We start from the raw sequence: 24,065 nt of genomic DNA on the forward strand, positions 1-24,065 counted from the left end.
TTTTCTGTTAGTTCTTTATTATTACAGTAATAAGGACAACAGAGTTTGGATTTTTATTGTGTGGTGTAGGTTATGGGGTGAGGGGAAAATAGCAATACAGAAGAAAAAAGGAAACCAAAGACAAGGCCTGTGTCTCTTCAAGTCACCTTGACTTCTGATTCCCCACCCCCTCCCAGAACTTCAGTTATAGTGAGTGAAAGACAAGGATTGCCAGACATTCTTCTCCTACTTTCAAACTGGGGCTGACTAAAGAATAGTAACCCCTTAAGTCCCTTCCCCCAAATTCTAATAAAAACATGGCCAATCCACATCCCAAGTGGAAGGAGAAGATACAAAGCTGGGAGTGGGGGGGAAGAGGATAGGTGGGTCACACCCACATGGATGAATGACTGAAACATTAAATACAGGGAAACAGAGGACCCTGAGTGGGGAACATGTTCTAGGAAGTCTAGGAGTCAACCAACAAATGCCTTCCCTCACTCTGTTGCTGGTTTTACTTGTTTTGCTGCCTCTAGCTGGGACAATAGTTCATCCCACTGGACAAATTGCTTGGAGAGGAGAATGGTCTTGAAAGTGTAGTTAAGGATGAGAATAACCATGGTGCCCATGGGACTATGGTCAATGGGCATTTCACATATCTATTTGCAGGGGAACTTTAAATGAACAGACGGGCAGACAAGAGGAAGGTATAAGCATGGGAAGGAGCCCAGGATTATTCGGGTTAGCCTTCTGAATATTCTACCTTCATCAGGTGATTCTCCACTTCAGGGATTCTTCACTGTACCTTGGGCTGAGTCCAATCTATTCAGCTTATTAGTTAAGTTCCTTATGCTCTAACCCCAATTAAACTTTCCAACCTCATTACTCCTATCTCTATGAGGGCCTTTCATTCCATTCCATTTACCACTCTCTGAACATGTCCTCAGCTTTTGCCACCTTTATTTACATCATTCTCTAAAACTAGAAAATCCTTTTCAATTCTGACTGTTGAAATTTATTAATCAGCAAATTCAAATGTTCCCAATATCTCTGGCCATCCCAATCTATAAACATATGCAACACAAAGCCAAGGAGGGACACTGACCTCAACCTCTTCCAGGGAGATCAAGGATTTAGGAATGGAAGGGTGAGAAAGGGAGGGAGTGGGCCCAATGAAGGAGAAGCAAGGAGACAAGGGAGTAGGCTTGGCCATACTGAGAAGCAGGGGAATCCCATTGAGGTGAAAGGATACCATCTTGTTGTACTCTTCTAGGAGGGCCTTGGTTGCTTCAGTGACATCCTCACACTGATCCTGAAATAAGAGAACGAAGCAGAAGCTATCTGTGACAGGGGTGGAGTTTCCCAAGCTAGCACTGCTCAAAATTATAACAGCAACTTTGGTATCTCCAGATTAAAAAAAGCTTTCTTCTCTTTTGCTATTGTGCTGTATTGCTCTCAACTCCATAAGTTCTCTCAGTAGGGCAGATGGAGGCAACAATTTTAAAAGGGGCTAAAAAGGTTGTGCAAATGCTTAAGTCAGGAGACTAATGATTTACTACTGGAAACTATGAGATGAGAGAGAGAGGTTGAGTGCATGTCTTGGAGCCCTCGGTTAGTTTGGCAGTAACACCTAGGACCCACTTATGCCCCACTCTCACTTTCCCAAAGGAATGCCTGAACTAGGAGAAATCAGAACAGATATAGTACTGGATCACTGGTAGGAAGAGTTCAGGGCAAGGAGATCAGAGCAGGAGCAATAGTTTTCTTACTTGGGATTATTTTACCCTCTCCCCAACAGTTACCATGAAGAAGGGTTGATTGAGTCAAAAGACTAGAGTTCTAGTTTTATTTCTCTTACTGACTTATTGTGACTTTAGGAAGCCACATACCACTCTAAGCATGTTTCCTCAAATGAAAAATTCTGTAAGTTGATTTCTCCTTGGATTTCTGGGGAAAGGGGAGAGAGAAATGCCAGGATAAGATGAATTGAAGGACAGATGCATATTCCTGACTTTTCTTTGGTTTACATAAATGCAGAAAAGGGGACTTTTCCTTCCACCACTACTCTCTCCTCCCCCCTGCCTCCCACTCCCCAAATCCACACACCATACCCCTACCTGCTGCTGGATGTGAATCTGTGACAGGGCCTGCAGCCGGGCAGCATGCTTGGGAACAGCTGAAATTCACACAAGCACAAGCCGTTATTTGATGTGTTGCCTTTTTTTTTTTTTTTTTTTTTTTTAATCCTCTGGGGAATACTCAATAGTCTATTAGGTCTTCGGCTGGGATTAAAGTATTGAGTCTCTAAACTAAACAAACGATAGTTTCTATTGATTGCCTGGCAACTATGGATGGAGGAAGGGCTCTGTGGGAGTGTGGGGCAGGGGGGCTGATGCTGAAGGTTCCCAGGGCAAGAAAGCTGCCCGGCCACTTTCTGTCTCTCTTTACCTCTGGAGGGGCAGCATGGAAAAAGGAGATTAGGTCTGATTCTAATCATGGAATCATGGCGTACTAGAGAATAGAAGGAACGAGCAAAGGAGTCAAGCAAAGCTTCAGAAGTGTCCCAGGCCAGCTTTTATATCCTTTCCAGAGGCTGGTTACCCCTACAGCCTGAATACAGAGCAAGGACAAAGGCTTTTATAGAAATGTTGCCATGTTACTATGATCTATTCCTCTCTTTCCTTCCCAGGCAGAGTCCAGTTTGCCTACGGACAAACAGCCCACTTCCTGAGCCTAGGACCAGGCCACTAATATGCGGTAAGTCCCTAAGCAAGCTCCCAGAAATTCATCATTCTGAGCAGCAGCAGCAGCTTATGGCAGAGAAACAAGGACTTCCAGTAGCCATCACTGAAGAGGTATAGAGAAAACTCCTAAAGAAGGACAAGATGGATATCTGGATTCAATTAAAGTCTAGGTCTGTTATTCGCCCTGCTCCCTCCACCCAACTCTGCAGAGGCAAAGGCTGCTCTCTGTCAGTATGCAGAATGAATTCTCCCTCCCTCACAGGAGGGTCTAAGGCCTAATAGAGGCAAGGATGAACCTTCTGATTGCTGCCCCATCCCTGGGGCACTGGCCCTACCAAAGCCAAGCGGTAAGGACTAGAATGGAAAGCAGGAAGATTCAGCTCCTCTGAGATATAAACTCAAGCTTTCAGTATCTTTTAGTGACATGCAATACCAGTGCAGAGTCAGCCAACATCTAGTGCTAAGGATAATAAAAAAATAACTTTACATACATATAAACTACTCCGTCCTCTTACAGGTAGATTCTGCCTTTCCCCTCCTCCCCCCACCACATAGGGGAACTCAAATTACATGTGAAAAAAATTTTTGACAACGAATGACAATAAGGCCTACAATAAAAGAGATTATGGAATCTATTTTCCTCATTAAAAATTGGGTAAAGGACAACATGAAATTGAACAATGCTAACTTTTAGGATTTCTGATTTTGTTTTCTGTATATGGGGAAAATGACATCCAAATAAAGAGATATGGATTAATCTAAGTGGCTCAATGAAAAAAAGGGACAGAGCAGAGAATTGCGATTTTATAGGAAGCCCTCACCTAGAACCTCTGGAGATGGACCCCAAAAAGGGGTCATAAGCACATATAGCTTTTCAATCACAGTCCCAAACCAGGAGAGAATATTTCATGTGTATCTAGATATTGATCTAGGCAGTAGCAATTTCTATATAGGAATTCAAATGTAGAGGCTGGAGGTACTAAATGTTGAGTCACATATGCTGACTGAATCAGATTCAAGGTCCTTCCCATGTCTATATTAGTCTACCACTCCCAAACAAAAGTCACAGAGAATTACAAAGCAGAATGCCACAATCTAGCCAGTATAGCCATTTCTGTAGCTTCCCGAGGAGGAAAGCAAGAGCTGCGATGGATTCTCCCAGGGGATGGGGTCTTGGAGTTACCTTTGATGTGAGAGCTGTCCAGAAGGGGAGCCAGGGCCTCTACCTGCTCCAGGAGTGCCACTTGGGAGAGAATAAACTGCTCCTCTGAGAGGAAAGGAAGCAGACAATGAGTAGAAATCAGGGCCTCAGATGATAGCTCCTGCTCCTATAATCCATCTTCAAACATATGTGTGTGTGTAGAGTGAGAAAATAAGACATTCAAAGATAACAAGGTTCACCTGAGCTAACTCTGATAAAACTTCCTCCTGCCCTGGATTTGGGGGATCTCTATTGCTCCAACACCAGGGATTCTGGGATAGATTTTGGGGGTCCATGGACTTGGATGGGGAAATATAGATAGAGAAATCTTTATTTTTACTAATCTTTCACTAAAAAGAATATTTCCTTCAACTATTTAAAAATATTATTCAGAGAGAGGGTGTACAGGCTTCCCTAGGCTGCCAAAATGGTCTTTGACACACACACAAAAGGTTAACAACTCCTGCTCAAGATTCTACCTAGCCCCTAATGTTATACACATTTTCATGATGCATAACTTACCACCTAAAGCAGTGGTTCACATTGTTTTTCCCTAATCTCCTAAATGAAAATGCCCTATCTCCCCCTACCAATCCAAATCTTATCTACTCTGCAAGATACAGTTCAGTCCCATCTCTTCCTTCAAGCATTCAATCAAGCAACAGATGTTTATTTAATACCTATTATATGCAAGGCACTGGAGTAATATAAAGATGTCTAATAATACTAGCATTTATATAATCCTTTAAAGCTTATAAAGTGCTTTATAATTATTATCTCATTTGACTCTCACAACAACCCCAGGAGGGGAGATGTTATTTCTCCATTTTACCAATGAGGAAACTGAGGCAAGCAGTGGTTAAATAACTTGCCCACAAGCATACAGCTAGCTAGTAAGTTTCTGAAGGTGATTCTGACATCAGGTTTTCCTGACTCCAGGCCCAGCACTCTGTCTACTATACCAAATCTAGTTTGGGAGACAAAGACACATGCAAATCTGATGAACATACAAGGGAGTAATGTGTGGTACAGATATGTCAGTGTTATACAACTTCTGAGGAAGAAGATAGAGTAATCAGGAAAGGTTTCAAGAGGAAAGAAAGCCTTGAGTTGTGCCCTAAAGAGCATATATAGGATTTAAATAGGTAAAAAGGATAAATAACTTCTAAATCAGCAGGGTAAGACTCTGTGATAAGAGGGCCCAGTAGCCCTCTACTTTATCGGTAGACAAAAGGTTTTTGAGCAATGCAGTAGTATGACGGAAGTATTTTTAGGAAACTCATTCTGGAGACTGTATGGAATAGATATGAGATACTAGAAGGGGACTGAAGAAGCAGTAATTCAAAAGCATGAGATGATTAAGCTTGGACTAGGATTTTAGCAATGTAAATGGGAAGGAAGGAAAGCATATTAAACATATTACAGTGGAAGCATCAACAGAACTTTGAAATTGTTTAGGCTACTGGCCACACTGACTTCTCCCCTTTTCCCGACTTCTCATATTCAGTATCCTTTGGGGGATCAGGAACAGTGCCATACTCATTTTATGTATTATGTTCTGCACTAAACTTCTTGAAAGTTAAAGACCACATCTCTACTATCTCATATAATAAACACAAAGCTAGGCACACACAGTATATATTCAAATAAATTCTTATTGATTCACTTTGATCATCAAGTTCATGGTCCTCTACTTTTTACTGTAAGATAAAAGAACTTAAAAATGAGACCCTTTACAATTCCAATAATTCTCTTAAATCGCTCCACCTCCAAATCCAATTCAAGACATTCATTAGCCCATAGAAGAACTTTAACAGATCTGTCTTCTGATTGGCTCTAAATTTGACCCTGCTAGTTACAATGACTGCTATGAGGACAAGAATTCATGGATTAGGCCTATCTTCTTTGCCCCTGAGAATTTGTGGCCCCTTCTCAACTTGAGTTGAGGAATCCAAGAGGAATTCCAAATCATTTTGGTAATGGCTGATGGTCTAGATTGGACTGGCCTTTCAATGCTAGCTGAGAGGAAATTAAACCATGAACTGAGTCAGTTTCTCCAACTCCAGCAATTAGGCAGATATAGGATTCACTAGTGGTGCTAAAGAAAGCTCAATACATGTTTACCTGCTAAGATGAATTGCAATTTGGCAGCATTAGGAACAGTAATCCGATCGATGTACTCAGGATCCAGGTATTTTATCAGGTCTTCAACTAAGTAATCAAAAGAAAGAAAGGGAACAGAGAAAAAATTAACAACTCAAGAAATGTTGAGAAGTTGTCATTTAAGAAGAGGGAGCAACAATTTAACTTGTGGGGAGAAGGGACATTTGAGTTGGTCATAATCTTAGTGTAAGATAGATGTCTACTTTTTCTGGCTTCCAATGTCCTGTCCTCAGTCCCAAATTAGTTAAATGTTATATATACACTATCACTACTACCATAACAAGACCATTGAGACACTACTTCCCCTGGTTATACTGACCAAAATGAATGGGGAAAAAAAAATCCCGTTTCAACTAAAATAAAGCTGAAGTGTTTAATTTTTTTTAAATTATTAATAAAATATATTTGAAAACAAAATCCATCCAAAAAGCATATATGGAAAATTTAAAAGACCATAGCCTTTTTTTTTTTTTTTTTTTTTGAGGCTGGGGTTGACTTGCCCAGGGTCACACAGCTAGGAAGTGTTAAGTGTCTGAGACCAGCTTTGAACTCGGGTTAGACCATAGCCTTTTAACTCAAGCTTAACTAAAATCTAGCCATAAATTCACTTGATTCAAAAAAATTATGCTGGACTCAAAACAGCAAAAAGCATTTCCATATACACAGAACACAAAAAAGATGTCACATGAAACTATTAGTCTCCATTTCACACTTGTTTTTAAAGAAAAAATATGTAATAAATTATATATGACACTTTAAAAATGGACCTACTTGTTTATACTTTTTTTAAATTTGTTTCCTTCTTTGCATAAAAAACCAGTCATCTTTTCAAAGCGTCACTATTACTTTCTCTTTCTTAATCCAATTTAAAACTAAAAGAAAAAAAAAACGGTTAAAACAAGAGTAACCAAACAAAAGGAATCTATACAATAGTCATATCAAAAAATGCTAGTTTCTGCACAGGATGTTCACCAAACTCTAGGTCGGTCAGGTGATTTAACATGCTTCATTATAGATTGTCTGAAGATATGGTCTATAATTTTTAAATAACAATTCTCAAGTTTTTCTAAGTTTTTTTCTTTAGTGTTGCTATCCTTATGTAAATTGTTTTCCTGGTTCTGCTTACTTCTTAAATAATTAATAATTCAATGCCACTCTATTTAGTTATTGTCCAACTGTCTTAAGAGGACTCCTTTAGAGTCTATTTCCTTGTTTTTCTTTTCTATCCCCCTTTCCCTTTCTGAATCAAGGTTGTTCCCTCTGGTATCATCCTTTCTAACCCCCATCTATCCTTATTGTATCTTGTTGAATTTGATGTATTTCTATATCAAATTCTGTCCAGTTGGGATAAAAGTAAGGTTCATCAAATGCCCTCTCCCATGACTCTTTTCTCTAAAGTACTCTTCATACACCTCAATTATGAAAAAGAGCAAGTTTCACCATCTTTTTTTTTTTTAATACTAGCATATTTTTTTTCCTTCTCTTTTAATCCTCAGAAAATAAACAATCCACAATTTTTCAGTTAACTCCTTAAATATCCCTATGAAGACATTAAGGTTCTGAGGGAACCCTTTAGTTGCTTGAACTTGATGAAATATATTTACCTTTCCAGGATTCTCTGGATTCTTGTGTTTGTATTTCAAAAATTACTACTTAATTCAAATCTTTTAATCAAATATACCTAAAAGTAATTTATTCCATTTACATATATATATATATATATATATATATATATATATATATATATATATATATTTATAGTGTGTGTGTGTGTTACCCTTGTAAAATTTTCCTTGGCTTTACAAGGTAAATTAATTTTGGTTTTAAGACTGTGCTTTTTGAATACTGTGATCTAAAATCTCCTGCTGATTCTGACTGTGGTTCCTAGATATTTGAACTCTTTCTACCTGAATGCTGGCATCATTTTGTGAGTGGGAGAACATGGGAACTCTGGATTCTGGCTATGACATATTGTGAACCAGATACCTTTACATGTACCTTGATAGTAGCTATCTTACACTGTCTTCTATTTTTTCAGTCTTTTGATTTTGTTCTAATGATTCTGTTTCATGGAATAGCTGATTCCTGTTTAGTTTATTCTGGTTTTCAAGAAATCCATTTCTTAGGTAGCATTTAACACTTTCATTTCTAAGCTACTTAATCATCCAACTCTTCCTCCAGGGCTTTTTATATCTTCTAAGTACTAATATAGTACTTGTGAAAAACTCATTTTTGTCTTTTTTAAAGTTAAGTTCGCTTATTCCAAGGCTTTCTAGTATTTTTGAAAGAAAAATTTATTTCATTAAATATAAAAAATTGTACCATTAAAAAAATTTTTAACGTAAAAAAATTTACCATTTAAATATTTTTGTTTCAAATTCTCTTTCTTCCTTACTCCCACCCTTCCCCAAAACCTTAAGGTAAGCATAAGCAGTGTGATAATTACACATGAAGTCATGCAAAACATATTTTCATATTAGCCATGTTGCAAAAGAAAATATACACAAGAAAAATAAACCAAGTAAAATAAATTTGTTTCAATCTGCACTTAGAGTTCATCAGTTCTCTTATTGGAGGTAGAAAATATTTTTTATAATGGGTCCTCTAGAATTGTGTTGAATCACTATCCTGATCAGAGTAGTTAAGTCTTTCAGAGTGGATCCTCCTTATAACATTGTGGTTGCTGTATACAACACTATCCTGATTCTACTTACTTGATTTTGCAAAATCTTTTTTTCTTTTTCTTTTGAGTTTCTCCTTGTACTTGTTAAGGACAACTATAATAGTTGTTATGGAGTTATTCTCTCCTTTTAGATAATCACTAGATTTTTAATAAATTGTGATATTGGTCAGTGTATTTTTCCCAACTTTAGTTCCTGAATTGGGACTGTGCCAGGGCCAGGCTCCTCTTGCTGTACTTTTGGATGAGATGGTTGGCCCTGTTTGATCTTTCTCTGAGATCTCCACTTCACTCCAGAGGAGTTAGATCTCCTCTGACATTCGAGATTTAGAGGACTGGATTTTCAGGAACCTCTCTGGCATCTCAGGACAAGATACAAAGAGTTTTCAGATTCTTTTACCTGGTCTGAAAACTGTGAGCCGTTGGTTTTTGATCCCCATTGGTCTATTTTGGGGCTAACTACTCTTGAGGAATACTCAAAGGAACTCTCTACGGATGCTATCCCTGGACATGGAGACTTGCAAGAAGGGCTTCCCTTTTCTGACTCCTCTTTGAGGCAGCTAGTGGTACAGTGGACCTTGGTCCACTGGGTAAAAATTCAGAAAGTCCTGAGTTCAAATCCAGCCTCAAGTCACTTACCCTGTTTGTCAGTTTTCTCAATTGCAAAACAAGGATAATAATACCCACTACATAGGGTTATTGTAAGAACATTATTTTGTAATATCTGGCAAATAAACTGCTTAGCACAGTACCTAGCACATGGTAAGTATTCTATAAACATTTCTCCCTTTTTCCTACTGTCTATTGGTTGCAGGCTGACATTTTGTGTAGTTCTGGGGTGAAAGTAAATTGTTTATTGTATTTTTTAATTGGGTTCCTTAATCATTATTGGCCTGGTGCAAAGTGCTGGGGTTTTTTGGAAAAATTATGTGGGATACAGGTAGGGGAATTAAGACAATGTATAAACAAAAGATATCAATAAAATTTATTTTTTTTTAAAAAGGAGAAAAAAATTTTTAGAAATTTGCCCAAAGAGCTGACCAACCACATCTTCAGAAGATCCATGATAAAATATGCTGCAGAGAAGTGCTGCATTCAAGATAATAAAAGAAACAATATGTTTTTGGATTTGGCCACTGTGTGGATTTTTGAAAATTATTATTATTCTTTACTTGATGCAAGGATCATCTTTTTTTTCCTCTTCTTAATTGAGGAGGTAGGGGAAATGGGATATAACAGTATTGATGCCAAAAAAAAAAAGGGGGGGGGGGAGGAGAGCCATTGAAACATTTTTAACAATGCACAAAGGAATATAAAACAAAATTCAAAGGATAAACAAGATACATAAAACTAATGGGCTAAATTTATTATAAACATTTTTGTTTAAACTACTGTCAAGTAGAATCTTGTAGCTTCATATATAATCTTCTCTATGTATTTCACTTTGCATATGGAAATGCTTATTTTTAAAAAGAATCTTTTTTTCTTACTTGTTAGTTCAGAATTTTAAAAGTTAAGAAAAAAGGAAAAATGGAGATTTCCCATTGAAGGAAAAAGAAATCCCCAGTCAAAGGACCATCCTGAAGAAAGCAGTTCAGTAGTTCAGTCATCTGCTAGAACCCTAAAAAAATTAGTTGAGGATTAAAATAATTCTAACATTAGACATCAAAGAAAATAGTTGAGCATTGTCAGTTTTTTCTTATCAAATTCAATTTCCGCCCCACCCCCCCATCCTTATCTTCTTTGACCTCTCCATAGCACTTAACATTGTTGGTCACTCTCTTATTTGTTATATTCTCTCTTCTCAGCTTTCATAACACTGGATTCCCAATTCTTCTATCTCTCTGATTGCTGTTTCTTTTTGGTCTCCTTTGTAGATTCATCTTTCTCCTATTTCATAAAGCCTGGTATTCCCAAATACCTATCTGGGACCCTACTATCTGTATTACCTTCCTAGATAATCATATCCATTTGAATTACATCAATTATCACCCTTATGCAAATGAATCCCTAACCTATATTTCCAGCCTAAAATCTTCCCATGCTCCAGATTTGTATTTCCAACTACCTACCAAATACAGATGAAACTCAACAAAGCTAAAACTGAAATAATCTTCCTTCTAAAACCCAAGCCAATCCCTAATTTCTTTGTTTAAATAAATTTTATTTTTTGTTTATAGCATTCTTTTCTTTTTAAATTTTAAGTTCTAAATTCTCTCTCCCATCTCTTACCTGCCCACTGAGAAGGCAAGCTAAATGATATCAAGTGAAGAAAGATATGAAAATTTATGTTCCAGAAGCTTGGACAAGCTTACCAAATGAACAACTAGACTAGACATTAAGAACTCCACAAAACAATAAGAAATAAAAAGGTTGTAAAATACAGAAGAAAATGCAAAATCGATGAGGAAAAAAAAAGGCAAGGAGAGCTCAAGGATCACTATATTTCTTGAAAGCCATGATTCTAAAAAAAATTGCTGGATATCATATTTCAAGAAAGTATAAAAGGAAAAATTGCCTTAGAACCAAAAGGCAAAGTCAAAATAGAAGGAATCCACTGGTCATTTCCTGAAAATCCAAAAGAAAGAATCCCAAATATATTATAGCCAAAATCCAGAATTCCAAGGTCAAAGGAAAATAATTTCAAGGAGCCAAAAAAATTCAAGTAAAGAGGAGTCATAGGATAACATACAGTCGAGTAGCTACCACATGAAGGACTGGAACACTTAAACACTATGTACTTATATGTTTTTCTACTTTCAAAGAGATTTCATTTTAGAAATTATATTTTGAACAACTCAATAAATATTGTTGAACTGAAATGATCTTTCCAATAGCATTGGATTTTTGGTAAACACTATATTTTTAAGGAAGCATGTGTTTGATTTATAGTGATGAAGTTTTCTGTACTCTGAATATAGGTTCCTTACAGTAACTGTTAGTGGAGAGAACGCAATTTTCACAAGCCAATGAGAATGATGAGAAACCTGGAAATGGATGTTATTGAAATATATATATGTTGAAACATTCGGAATAGAGGTCAGTTCTGCCTTTCCAGAAACAATTCCTAATGCTAAAACATCATAACCTAAACATCCTAAGTTTCTCCACAAATTTCTAATGTACATCCATAATTGGTCTGCTTTAGTTCTAACCTATACCGTAATGAAATGGGGGTGCAGAAAACAAAACAAAAAAATTCATTATGAAGTCTAATGCAGTTCCTCCTTGTAAGAGCCATCCGGAGTTTAGAGACCTAAAGCTATCTATGCCTAGCCACTTTCTGTCCCAAAGAAAACTGCCTGATTCTCATCATGAAGCAGAGACTTGAATTCTTTCATTCCACAAGCAGATTACTGACTCTTTGTGATGACATGTCAAGGCAGGAAGATGCTGTAGTGTCCATAGCTAATCTTAGTCCTACTTCACATAGAGTCCCACTTTATTTTATCCCAATTGTGTAAATTCTACCGCATGTCTGGAATTGGTCTGGTTGCTCATTGCTTTTTATCACATGAGGATTTTATAAGCACAAAGTTGTCTTCTTTAAATTCTGGGCTATAGAAAAACTCACTTTTCCCTAGTTGAACCTAGACAAAATTAAGAGTTTTTCAAAAGGAACTTACTAAGATAACTACAATCATCAAATCTATCTGATATTGGTTTAAAAAAACAACAACAAAAGATAAATGGAATAGACAAAGGGGAATCAGAGCAAGGGAATTCAATAACCAAGTGTTTGATAAAGTGGAAATCAAACTACTGAGGAAAAAACTCCTTTTAAAATAAAAATTGATGGGAAAACTGGAAAACATTGTGGCAGAAATTTGGCTTAGATACCTCATACCATATTCAAAAATGCATTCTAAATGGATACATGACTATAATATTAAATATATTATTTTGAAAATTAGAAGTACTATTTATCAAACAAGAGATAGAGACAATTACAAAAGATAAAAGATAACTTTGATTATATAAAATTGAAACGCTTCTATCTAGATAAAATTAGTGCACCCAGGATAAAAAAGGAAATGGTCAAATGGGAAAAAAATTTTCGCATAAAATTTCTGAGACAGGTTTAGTATCCAAGATACATAAATATTAATAAATATGTACATATATTTACATGTATATGACTAACAACTATTCCCCAATAGAAGAGTGGTCAAAGGATATGAACAACTACTTAAAAGAAAAAATTGCAAAGAATTCAAAACCACATGAAAGAATGCTCCAAATTACAAATAAGATAAATGGGAATCAAAACATTCACTGAGGTTTCATTTCACACTCTGCAAGTTGGCAAAGATGACCCCCCCCCCTGCAAAAAACAGTCAATTTTGGAGGGGCTACAGAATGATGGGAACACAAATATTTGCTAGTGGAATTATAAAATGATATAATCATTTCAGAAAACAATTTGAAATTATGCAAATAAAGTGATTAAAATGTACATGTCCTTTGAATCAGAGACTCCATTATTGGAATCTATATTCCAATCAAGCCATCAATAAGAAGAAAATCCCTATATACACCAAAATATTTACAGCAGCACTTTTGGGAAGGGAAAAAAAACCAAATGTACATCTTTTAGGAAATGACTAAACATGAATATAATGGAATACTATTGTTCTGTTAAAAAAAAAATTTATCTATTTGATGAAGATTTACATGAATTTGATCCAGAGTGAAGTGGAGCCAAGAAAACAATTTACATAATAACTATAATAATGTAAATGGAAAAACACACACACACACACACACACACACACACACACACACACACACACAAATCAAAACTGAATGTAACAAAATTATAAACAAAATAAAGGAGATATGAGGGACACCTCCCAGCCTACTACTTCATGGAAATAGAAAGTCTACGTTATAATATTGAGAGAGGGAAAGTTAATAAGCAAGTAAGAACAGTATTAGAGTTACATATGCAAACTTATATTGTAGTTTGTCTTTGGCCTTCCTTCTAGAAGAGGACCAGGACTACAAGAAAGTAATACCAAGATATGTAAGTGAAGGTGATTTAAGTGACAGAGAGCTGTGTCACCAGCCTCTCTTCTACAGCCATCTGCATCCAGTGGCAAGATCAGAACGACTGGTGATGGCCCTGGATGAAATGGGAGACCTTGACCTTTTTAAGTTAAGGTCTTTAAGAGGTCTCAATTTGACCGAAGCAATGCCCAATCAGTGGTTAAAGCTAACTATGAAATGAGGCAGAGAATGGCCTCTTTTACCTAGTCAAAAAGAAAAATCAATCAAGTAGTGATCTGAGTGGGGTTGCAAATTCAACTTTATGTAAAGAATTCTAAAAGAAATCTAAATATATAATTTATATTATATATAAAAATATTATATGTTAATATATATTATAAACTCTAATATATGTGTATATATATATATATATATATATATGTTAACTTTGCTGTACAGTGTCTTTTGGCTCCTGCCCCTTGATTCACCACTCTTCCATCTCCTACCTCCTTCACCACCTCACCAAAAAAACCAAAAACCTCCAAGTGAAAGCAGAAGACACTGCTTTCAGGCTGGAGTCTTGGTTAGAGACCTCAGGAATAAAGAAAGGAGACCTTTTCCCCACTCTGCCCCCCTGCTAGACCCTCACATGTCTGCCTTCTGTCTGTCCATGCTTTTTTTTTTTTTTTGGTGGCCTCGTATTATTCATCCTTTCCTGTCTGAGTCCATGTTTACCCCTTTTTCCCCTTCCCTGTCATGTTATGGCCAGACCTCCCTGGCCTCCATGTGTCCTTGAATTATTTTTTGGCCTCTTCCCTCCACAGTTCTGATCACTGACAATTCGGTAGGTTACCTCTTATCAATATACTAACCAATTAATGAATTACACTTGGAATAACAAACCATTGCATGTTCATAGTTAAACATCATCATATCTGGACAGCATCCGAACAGGCCAAAGCTTACCCCAAAATAATGTGTCTACCCACCCTGGTCTTGTAAGGAAGCAGGAGTCACTCTTTCACACCTCCAGAAACTCTAGCAGTTCAGAAACATCAAGGATAGAAGAACTTACTCTTTTTAAACAGGACTTTAACCCTCTCTCTTTTGCTGGAAATGTTCCCCAAAGCCACCTGCACTTTAATCAAGCCATCAGCTACCTAGGGAAGGGAAGAAGAGTAAGAGAGAGAGAGAACAATAAAAATATGTTAACAGAAGCAGTTGATCGGTAGAGCCAGGACTTGACAAATATAAAAGATATTTTTACCAAGTCTCTGAACTTAACTTGTCTATAATACCAATCTGTCCCTCCCCTATGACACCCTCAAATCCTTCACACATCACTTGGTCTCCTTATTCTTCATCCATCAGCAGATGCTTCCCGCTATATCAAAAAATCACCCCATTTCTAATTTTATATACTAATTTTAAATCTTGTATAGTTTCCTGTATTTTATGCTGTCTTGAAACTATTCTCTGATTGCTTCTCTAATTTTGGGCTTGTCTCTCAAAGTAGAACGTGAGCAACTTTTTCTCCCTCACAGAGTAACTGAGCCTGGTGCTGGGCCTAGAGTTGGTGCTTGGTGTAAACAAATTGTCTGGGAAAAAAGTTTGTAGGTAGTGGTGAGAAATATAATGTGGGAATGGGAATTGATTGCTTTGGAAACTTTTACTGAAATCAAATTAAAACCATAATGAGTTTGTAAAAATTGTATGTTAGTTCATACTCATGTGCCTAGAAGTTTAATTGGGAGATCTTAGTCTAATCGCAGGGGTTCTCCGGACGCTGAGGACGTTTATGCTCCCGCCGGTTATGGCAAATGGGCTGAGGGGCGGAGACAGAGTGTGAGCTTTTGTTTTTACTGTAATCTGGCCCTCCCACAGTCTGAGGGACAGTGAACTGGCCCCTAGTTAAAAAGTTTGAGGACCACTGGAATGAATGAGAAGTGGATGAAGAGACAGAAGCGGAAGTAGAAAGTTAGAACATAAACCAGTCAGACAATTCTGTTCGCTATCCACTAGTTCAGAACAGACAGGAAAGCCTGTGGATGAAATCTGATTCCATGAGAAGTGTGCAGAATCATATACAAACTTGGGCAGCGCGCATTCTAGTCTGTCTCCCACAGTTTCCACATCAAATGCAGGGAGAATCTTGCTAAAGAGATGACACCCAAATCAGGAGGATTCATCTTGGAAGGAAGGCGAGCCCGAAACCCTCTACCACAGTAACCTCTACAACTAGAGAAGATACAGTTACATCTGACGGAAATGATTTCTTCCCGCCCCATCTTCTTCCAGTCTAAAGATTTACATTTTACTCATTTTTTCAAGGCTCAGCTCAAAACTTCCCAGCTAAGTTGATATTCTCCTCCTCTGGAGAGAACGTTCATTATCAAAACAATTCACGGGACAATTACTTAGCATCTTCTCACAGTCACTGAATTCTTCCTGGGTCACCCTAAAAACGCATCTCCTTAATGTTCCCAGTTATGATACAATGGAAAGAGCATCTTGCATACGGGTCTGATCTCTGCTGCTTACAATCTGTGTGAGTTCATACAAGTCGGCTCAGTTCTTTGGCCCTCCATTTTCTTATCTTTACAACATAATGCCCTAAGTTTTATGTAAGTCCCGTGTATGATGGGAAAAGGAAGCGACATTCATACAGTGAAATAACAAGTACCAGATACCTCAGATATTGTGATAAAATCCTAAAGAAATTAGAGGAGCCGGGGACTTCCGGCCAAGATGGCGGCGTGGAGGCAGACAGCTGCTTGAGCTCCTCGTTTTCTCTCAGAACTTACTTCATGACAAACCTCTGACTTAATGCTTGACCCAGAAAGAAATCCACAGATGATCACCAAGAGAAGACATCCTTGAAAGTCGCCAGAAAAGGTCTGTGTTTGCTCGGGGGAGGGTCAATCAGACTGGGCGCAGACTGAGGGCAGGCAGCCAGAGCAAGACAGGCAGCTCACACAGCTCAGACCGGAGGGAAGGGGTGTGATCTCTGCCGTTTCTGTGAAAGGGCTTTTGCCCCAGTGTGGATGCTCCGTCTTGGCAGCAAGCCAGGAGCGGTGGAGAGGGTGTAAACACCGGAGGTGAAGATTAAAACCCCAGAAAGCCAGCGTCTCTCAGAGCCCGGCCACCCCCAACCCCCACCTAGAGTGGCTCGGTGAGTTCTCAGAGCCTCAGAGCGCAGACTCAGTACAGTCATTGCTGTTCTGTTAGTGCCTCTCTGCTGCCCTACCCCCAGTCTGTAGAGGAAGCCCATTAATACCATCCAGCCCCATCCCCCGCAAAACAGACCAATTGTTTCTCTTGTCAGTTTGTTTTCTTTGATTCCTACTCTGACAAAATGAACAAAAAATTCAAAAGGGCTCTAACCATTGACAGCTTCTGTGTGGAGAGGGAGCAAACTTCAAATGCTGAGGAGACGAGGAACAGACTGTCCCCAGATGTATCTCCTGGGAGGGATATAAGCTGCTCCTCAATACAAAAGAACCTCATAGAGGAAATCAAAAAGGCTCTCACAAGAGAGCTGGAAGAGAAATGGGAAAAGGAAAGGGAAGCTTGGCAAGAGAGCCTGGAGAAATCATCTCATGCATTCAAAGACAGAGTGGATAAAGAAATCAAATCATTGAGAAACAAGATTAGTGAGCTGGAAAAGGTAAACAACTCCAAGGAAAACAAGATTAGTGAGCTGGAAAAGGTAAACAACTCCAAGGAAAACAGGATTAGTGAGCTGGAAAAAGAAATCAGCTCTCTAAAAAATAAAATGGATAAAATGGAAAAAAATTCCATAGAAGATAAAAACTCAATTGGACAATTACAAAGAGATATAAAAAAAGTGAGTGAAGAAAATACATCATTGAAAATTAGACTGGAACAAGTAGAAATGAATGACTCAAGGAGAAACCAAGAGGGAGTCAAGCAAAACCAGAGAAATGAAACAATTGAAAAGACTGTCAAGTACCTTACCAGAAAGACAACAGACCTGGAAAACAGATCCAGGAGAGACAATTTGAGAATAATCGGACTCCCTGAAAAATGGGAGGAAAAAAAGAGCTTGGACACCATTTTCGAGGAAATTATCAAAGAGAACTGCCCAGACGTTTTGGAAACAGAGGGTAAAATAGACATTGAAAAAATTCATCGAATCACCTACTGAAAGGGACCCTAAAATCAAAACGCCAAGAAATATAGTGGCCAAGTTCAAGAACAATCAGACAAAAGAAAATATATTGGAAGCTGCTAGAAAAAAAACAATTCAGATATGGAGGATCCACAATAAGGATAACCCAGGATCTAGCAGCGTCCACATTAAAAGAACGCAGGGCCTGGAACATGATATTCCGAAAGGCTAAGGAACTTGGTATGCAGCCAAGAATAACTTACCCAGCAAGAATGAGCATCGTTTTCCAGGGAAGAAGATGGACATTTAACGAAATAAATGAATTCCATCTATTTTTGATGAAAAAACCAGACCTACATAAAAGGTTTGATCTTCAAATACAGAACTCAAGAGATTTCTAAAAAGGTAAAAAGAAATTTTGAGAACTATACTTCTGTCAAAAAAAATATGTAAAGAACATATGTACAATTTGTCTTAGAAACTAGAGGTGGAAAGGAGATTATATCATAAAAAAGTATAAAGTGGTGGTACTACATCTCATGAAGAGGCAAAGGTAACCTATTATATCTGAGAGAAAGAAAGGAGGAAGATGAACATAGCGTGTATCAATAGACATATTCGATTTATGGTGAAACTTCTTCCACTTCATTGAAAAGTGAAAGGGAAGGAGTAAGCTAAGGGGAAGGGAATACAGTAATTTCGAGGAAAAGGGGTAAAATAAGGGGAGGATCTTTAAGGTGGGGGAGGGATCCTAAAAAGGGAGGGCTGTGAAAAGCAAGTGGTGTTTACCAGTTTAATACTGGATAGGAGGGTAAAAGGGAAGGAAAGGGGAAAAGCATAAGCAGGGGTTAATAGGATGGCAAGCAATATAGAATTAGTCCTTCTAACCATAAATGTGAATGGGGCAAACTGCCTCATAAAGAGGAAGCAGTTAGCAGACTGGATTAAAAGTCAGAATCCTACTATATGTTGTTTACAGGAAACACACCTGAAACAGGATGAGACATTCAAACTAAAAGTAAAAGGGTGGAGCAGAATCTATTATGCTTCAGGCAAAACCAAAAAAGCAGGGGAAGCCATCCTCATCTCAGATCAAGCAAAAACAAAAATTGATCTAATTAAAAGAGATAAGGAAGGGCATTATATCCTGCTAAAGGGAAGCATCAATAGTGAAGCAGTATCAATATTAAACATGTATGCACCAAGTGGTGCAGCATCTAAATTCTTAAAAGAGAAATTAAGAGAGCTGCAAGAGGAAATAGATAGCAAAACTATAATAGCGGGAGATGTCAACCTTGCACTCTCAGAATTAGATAAATCAAACCACAAAATAAATAAGAAAGAAGTCAAAGAGGTAAATAGAATACTAGAAAAGTTTGATATGATAGATCTTTGGCGAAAGCTAAATGGAGACAGAAAGGAATATACTTTCTTCTCAGCAGTTCATGGAACCTATACAAAAATTGATCATATACTAGGGCATAAAAACCTCAAAATCAAATGCAGTAAGGCAGAAATAGTAAATGCATCCTTTTCAGACCATAATGCAATCAAAATAACATTTAATAAAAAGCCAGGGGAAAATAGACCAAAAAATAATTGGAAACTAAATAATCTTATACTAAAGAATGATTGGGTAAAACAGCAAATCATAGACATAATTAATAACTTCACCCAAGAAAATGACAATAATGAGACATCATACCAAAATGTGTGGGATACAGCCAAAGCAGTAATAAGGGGAAGTTTTATATCTCTACAGGCCTACTTGCATAAAATAGAGAAAGAGAGGGCCAATGAATTGGGCTTACAACTAAAATTGCTAGAAAAGGAACAAATTAAAAACCCCCAGACAAACACAAAACTTGAAATTCAAAAAATAAAAGGTGAGATTAATAAAATTGAAAGTAAAAAAACTATTGAATTAATTAATAAAACTAAGAGTTGGTTTTATGAAAAAACCAACAAAATAGACAAACCCTTAGTAAACCTGATTAAGAAAAGGAAAGAGAAAAAGCAAATTGATAGTCTTGAAAATGAAAAGGGTGAACTCACCACTAATGAAGAGGAAATTAGAACAATAGTTAGGAGCTACTTTGCTCAACTTTATGCTGATAAATTCGGTAACTTAAATGAAATGGAAGAATACCTTCAAAAATATAGCTTGCCCAGATTAATAGAGGAAGAAGTAAGTAGTCTAAATAGTCCCATCTCAGAAAAAGAAATAGACCAAGCTATTAACCAACTTCCTAAGAAAAAGTCCCCAGGACCAGATGAATTTACAGGTGAATTCTACCAAACATTTAAAGAACAACTAACTCCAATGCTATGTAAACTATTTGAAAAAATAGGGATTGAAGGAGTACTACCAAATTCCTTTTATGACACAGACATGGTACTGATACCTAAACCAGGTAGATCGAAAACTGAGAAAGAAAACTATAGACCAATTTCCTTAATGAATATTGATGCTAAAATCTTAAATAAGATATTAGCAAATAGACTTCAGAAAATCATCCCCAGGATAATACACTATGACCAAGTGGGATTTATACCAGGAATGCAGGGCTGGTTTAATATTAGGAAAACTATTAGTATAATTGACCATATTAATAATCAAATTAATAAAAACCATATGATCATCTCAATAGATGCAGAAAAGGCATTTGATAAAATCCAACATCCATTCCTACTAAAAACGCTTGAGAGTATAGGAATAAATGGACTATTCCTTAAAATAATAAGGAGCATATATTTAAAACCGTCAGTAAACATCATATGTAATGCTGATAAACTAGAACCTTTCCCTGTAAGATCAGGAGTGAAACAAGATTGCCCACTATCACCATTACTATTCAATATAGTACTAGAAACTCTAGCCTTGGCAATAAGAGCCGAGAAAGAGATCCAAGGAATTAGAGTAGGAAATGAAGAAATCAAATTGTCACTTTTCGCAGATGACATGATGGTATACTTAGAGAACCCCAAAGACTCTGCTAAAAAGCTATTAGAAATAATTCAGAATTTTAGCAAAGTCGCAGGATACAAAATAAATCCACATAAATCCTCAGCATTTTTATACATTACCAACACAATCCAACAGCAAGAGATACAAAGAGAAATTCCATTCAAAATAACAGTCGATAGTATAAAATATTTGGGAATATATCTACCAAAGGAGAGTCAGGAATTATATGAGCAAAATTACAAAACACTTGCCACAAAAATAAAGTCAGATTTAAATAATTGGAAAGACATTCAGTGTTCTTGGATAGGCCGAGCGAATATAATAAAGATGACAATACTCCCCAAACTAATCTATTTATTTAGTGCTATACCAATCAGACTCCCAAGAAACTATTTTAATGACCTAGAAAAAATAACAACAAAATTCATATGGAAGAATAAAAGGTCGAGAATTGCAAGGGAACTAATGAAAAAAAAGTCAGAGGAAGGTGGTCTAAGTGTACCTGATTTAAAGCTATATTATAAAGCAACAGTCACCAAAACCATTTGGTATTGGCTAAGAAATAGACTAGTTGATCAGTGGCATGGGTTAGGTTCACAGGGCAAGATAGTGAATAAAAATAGCAATCTAATCTTTGACAAACCCAAAGATCCCAAATCTTGGGATAAGAATTCATTATTTGACAAAAACTGCTGGGAAAACTGGAAATTAGTATGGCAGAAACTAGGCATGGACCCACATTTAACACCACATACTAAGATTAGATCAAAATGGGTCCAGATTTAGGCATAAAGAACGAAATCATAAATAAATTGGAGGAACATGGGATGGTTTACCTCTCAGACTTGTGGAGGAGGAAGGAGTTTGTGTCCAAGGGAGAACTAGAGACCATTATTGATCACAAAATAGAACATTTTGATTACACCAAATTAAAAAGTTTCTGCACAAACAAAACTAATGCAAACAAGATTAGAAGGGAAGTAACAAATTGGGAAAAAATTTTTACAGTTAAAGGTTCTGATAAAGGCCTCATCTCCAAAATATACAGAGAATTGACTCTAATTTATAAGAAATCAAGGCATTCTCCAATTGATAAATGGTCAAAGGATATGAACAGACAATTTTCAGATGATGAAATTAAAACTATTTCTACTCATATGAAAGAGTGTTCCAAATCACTATTGATCAGAGAAATGCAAATTAAGACAACTCTGAGGTATCATTACACACCTGTCAGATTGGCTAAGATGACAGGAACAAATAACGATGAATGTTGGAGGGGCTGTGGGAAAACTGGGACACTGATGCATTGTTGGTGGAGTTGTGAAAGAATCCAACCATTCTGGAGAGCAATCTGGAATTATGCCCAAAAAGTTATCAAAATGTGCATACCCTTTGACCCAGCCATACTACTACTGGGCTTATATGCCAAGGAACTACTAGAAAAGGGAAAGGGTCCTGTATGTGCCAAAATGTTTGTGGCAGCCCTTTTCATAGTGGCTAGAAGCTGGAAGATGAATGGATGTCCATCAATTGGAGAATGGTTGGGTAAACTATGGTATATGAATGTTATGGAATATTATTGTTCTGTAAGAAATGACCAACAGGAGAAATACAGAGAGGCTTGGAGAGACTTACATCAACTGATGCTGAGTGAAACGAGCAGAACCAGAAGATCATTATACACTTCAACAATGATACTGTACGAGGATGTATGCTGATGGAAGTGGATTTCTTCAACATAGAGAAGAGCTAATCCAATTCCAATTGATTAATGATGGACAGAACCAGCTACATCCAGAAAAGGAACACTGGGAAATGAATGTAAACTGTTATTTTTACCTTCTGAATCCAATTCTTCCTGTTCAACAAAAAATTCGGTTCTACACACATATATTATATCTAAATTATACTGTAATATATTTAACATATATAAGACTGCTTGCCATCTGGGGGAGGGGGTTGGGGGAGGAAGGGAAAAAATCTGAATAGAAGTAAGTGCAAGGGATAATGTTGTAAAAAATTACCCATGCATATGTACTGTCAAAAAATGTTATAATTATAAAATAAAATAAAAATTAAAAAAAAAAAAAAAAAAAAAAAAGAAAGAAAGAAATTAGAGGAGCCAAAGGAGGGAATGCAGCACAATGGGTAGATAGATCTTTCAGGGATTTACAAAAACATCTGGAACAACCGCAGAATAGAAAAGTAGGATCTACCCATGTGACAGCTGAATGAAAGACCATGGGCGGGCCTAAAATCGAACTCGCCGGCCATTCAGAGACTGGTAGTGCCCCACATCTCTGTGCTACCTGTGACAAGTGTTTAACCAAAAACTTAGCGTGTTTATCTAGCAGAGTCTCCCTATTCCCAATTTCTCATCTTGTGGGGAGGGGAAGGAGAAAAGTCCCTGCGACGGAGGGGCAGCCCAGACAGGGAAGTGACCGGAAGTCACTGGGGGTATCAGCGAAGAGACCTCACTGGGGAAAATCTCTGAGAATCGCACTAGTGAAGCGCCACACCGGGGAGAGTTACAGGGGTCATCAGTAAGAAGTCTGAGGTAGCGGAAACAGCCTCTCTAAGAATCCCCAAGGCAGAGAAGGGGGAGGGGCGACCAGGGCTGTCATTTGGGGGGAAGCAGTGAGAAGTCACACAGGGTCACACAGCGAGGGGGTCAGTGTGATAGGAAAGCTTCATGGGGGGTCACTAGGGGTCACAAGGGGGTCAGTGAGAAGAAACAGGATGCCACCAAGTGAAGGGGGAGGGGAAAGGGGCGGCCGGCTAGCGGTCACCCGGTGGAGAGGGTGTCACAGCATGGAAGGCGGTCACTTGGGGGAGGACACACGGGGGCAGGGCGATCACCAGGTGGTCACTGGGGGAGGGAGAGTCACGGAGTGGAAAAGGGACGGGGTCAGTCCCAGCCCTGGGAGGATGGGCTCGGGAAGGCGCCACGCAAAGGAGAATTCCGCACTGGTGGCCGGGGCGCCGACTCCCGGCCTGCTCACCTTCCGCGAACTGCGCGCCCCGCCCGCCCCGTACACCCAGCGTTCCAGCTCCTCCACCCGGGCCTGAAGCCGCTGCACTTCGGTCAGGGCCGCCATCGCTTCCGCCACAGCCAGGTTACGCCCAGGAGGCGGGACATCCGGCTGACTGGAAGGGAGTACGCAATCCAAGTGCGAGGGGCCTACCTGCTAAGGAAGTGACGAGCC

At 38.0% G+C, this 24,065-nt stretch overlaps 1 protein-coding gene across 1 annotated transcript; it reads right to left on the reverse strand.

The window, feature by feature from the left end:
- On the reverse strand, positions 1–24,065 carry DCTN3 (dynactin subunit 3). The gene is made up of 7 exons (XM_074280246.1): positions 23,862–24,065; positions 14,832–14,916; positions 6,049–6,135; positions 3,907–3,990; positions 2,097–2,155; positions 1,232–1,291; positions 1–566 (listed from the first exon to the last, which is right to left on the reverse strand). Exons 1-7 carry the CDS (start codon positions 23,955–23,957, stop codon positions 477–479), a joined length of 561 nt encoding a protein of 186 aa, XP_074136347.1. The 5' UTR covers positions 23,958–24,065; the 3' UTR covers positions 1–476.

This window comes from Sminthopsis crassicaudata, chromosome 1, assembly GCF_048593235.1.
Source record: "Sminthopsis crassicaudata isolate SCR6 chromosome 1, ASM4859323v1, whole genome shotgun sequence".
In the NCBI taxonomy this organism is placed as follows: Eukaryota; Metazoa; Chordata; class Mammalia; order Dasyuromorphia; family Dasyuridae; genus Sminthopsis; species Sminthopsis crassicaudata.

Coding starts and splice junctions, on each gene's coding strand:
- DCTN3 (XM_074280246.1), bottom strand. CDS start 23,957: ATGGCGGCCCTGACCGAAGTGCAGCGGCTTCAGGCCCGGGTGGAGGAG. Junction 14,917..23,861: donor GGGCGCGCAGTTCGCGGAAG/GTGAGCAGGCCG, acceptor TCCCTTCCCTAG/GTAGCTGATGGCTTGATTAA. Junction 1,292..2,096: donor AGATTCACATCCAGCAGCAG/GTAGGGGTATGG, acceptor CTCTTATTTCAG/GATCAGTGTGAGGATGTCAC.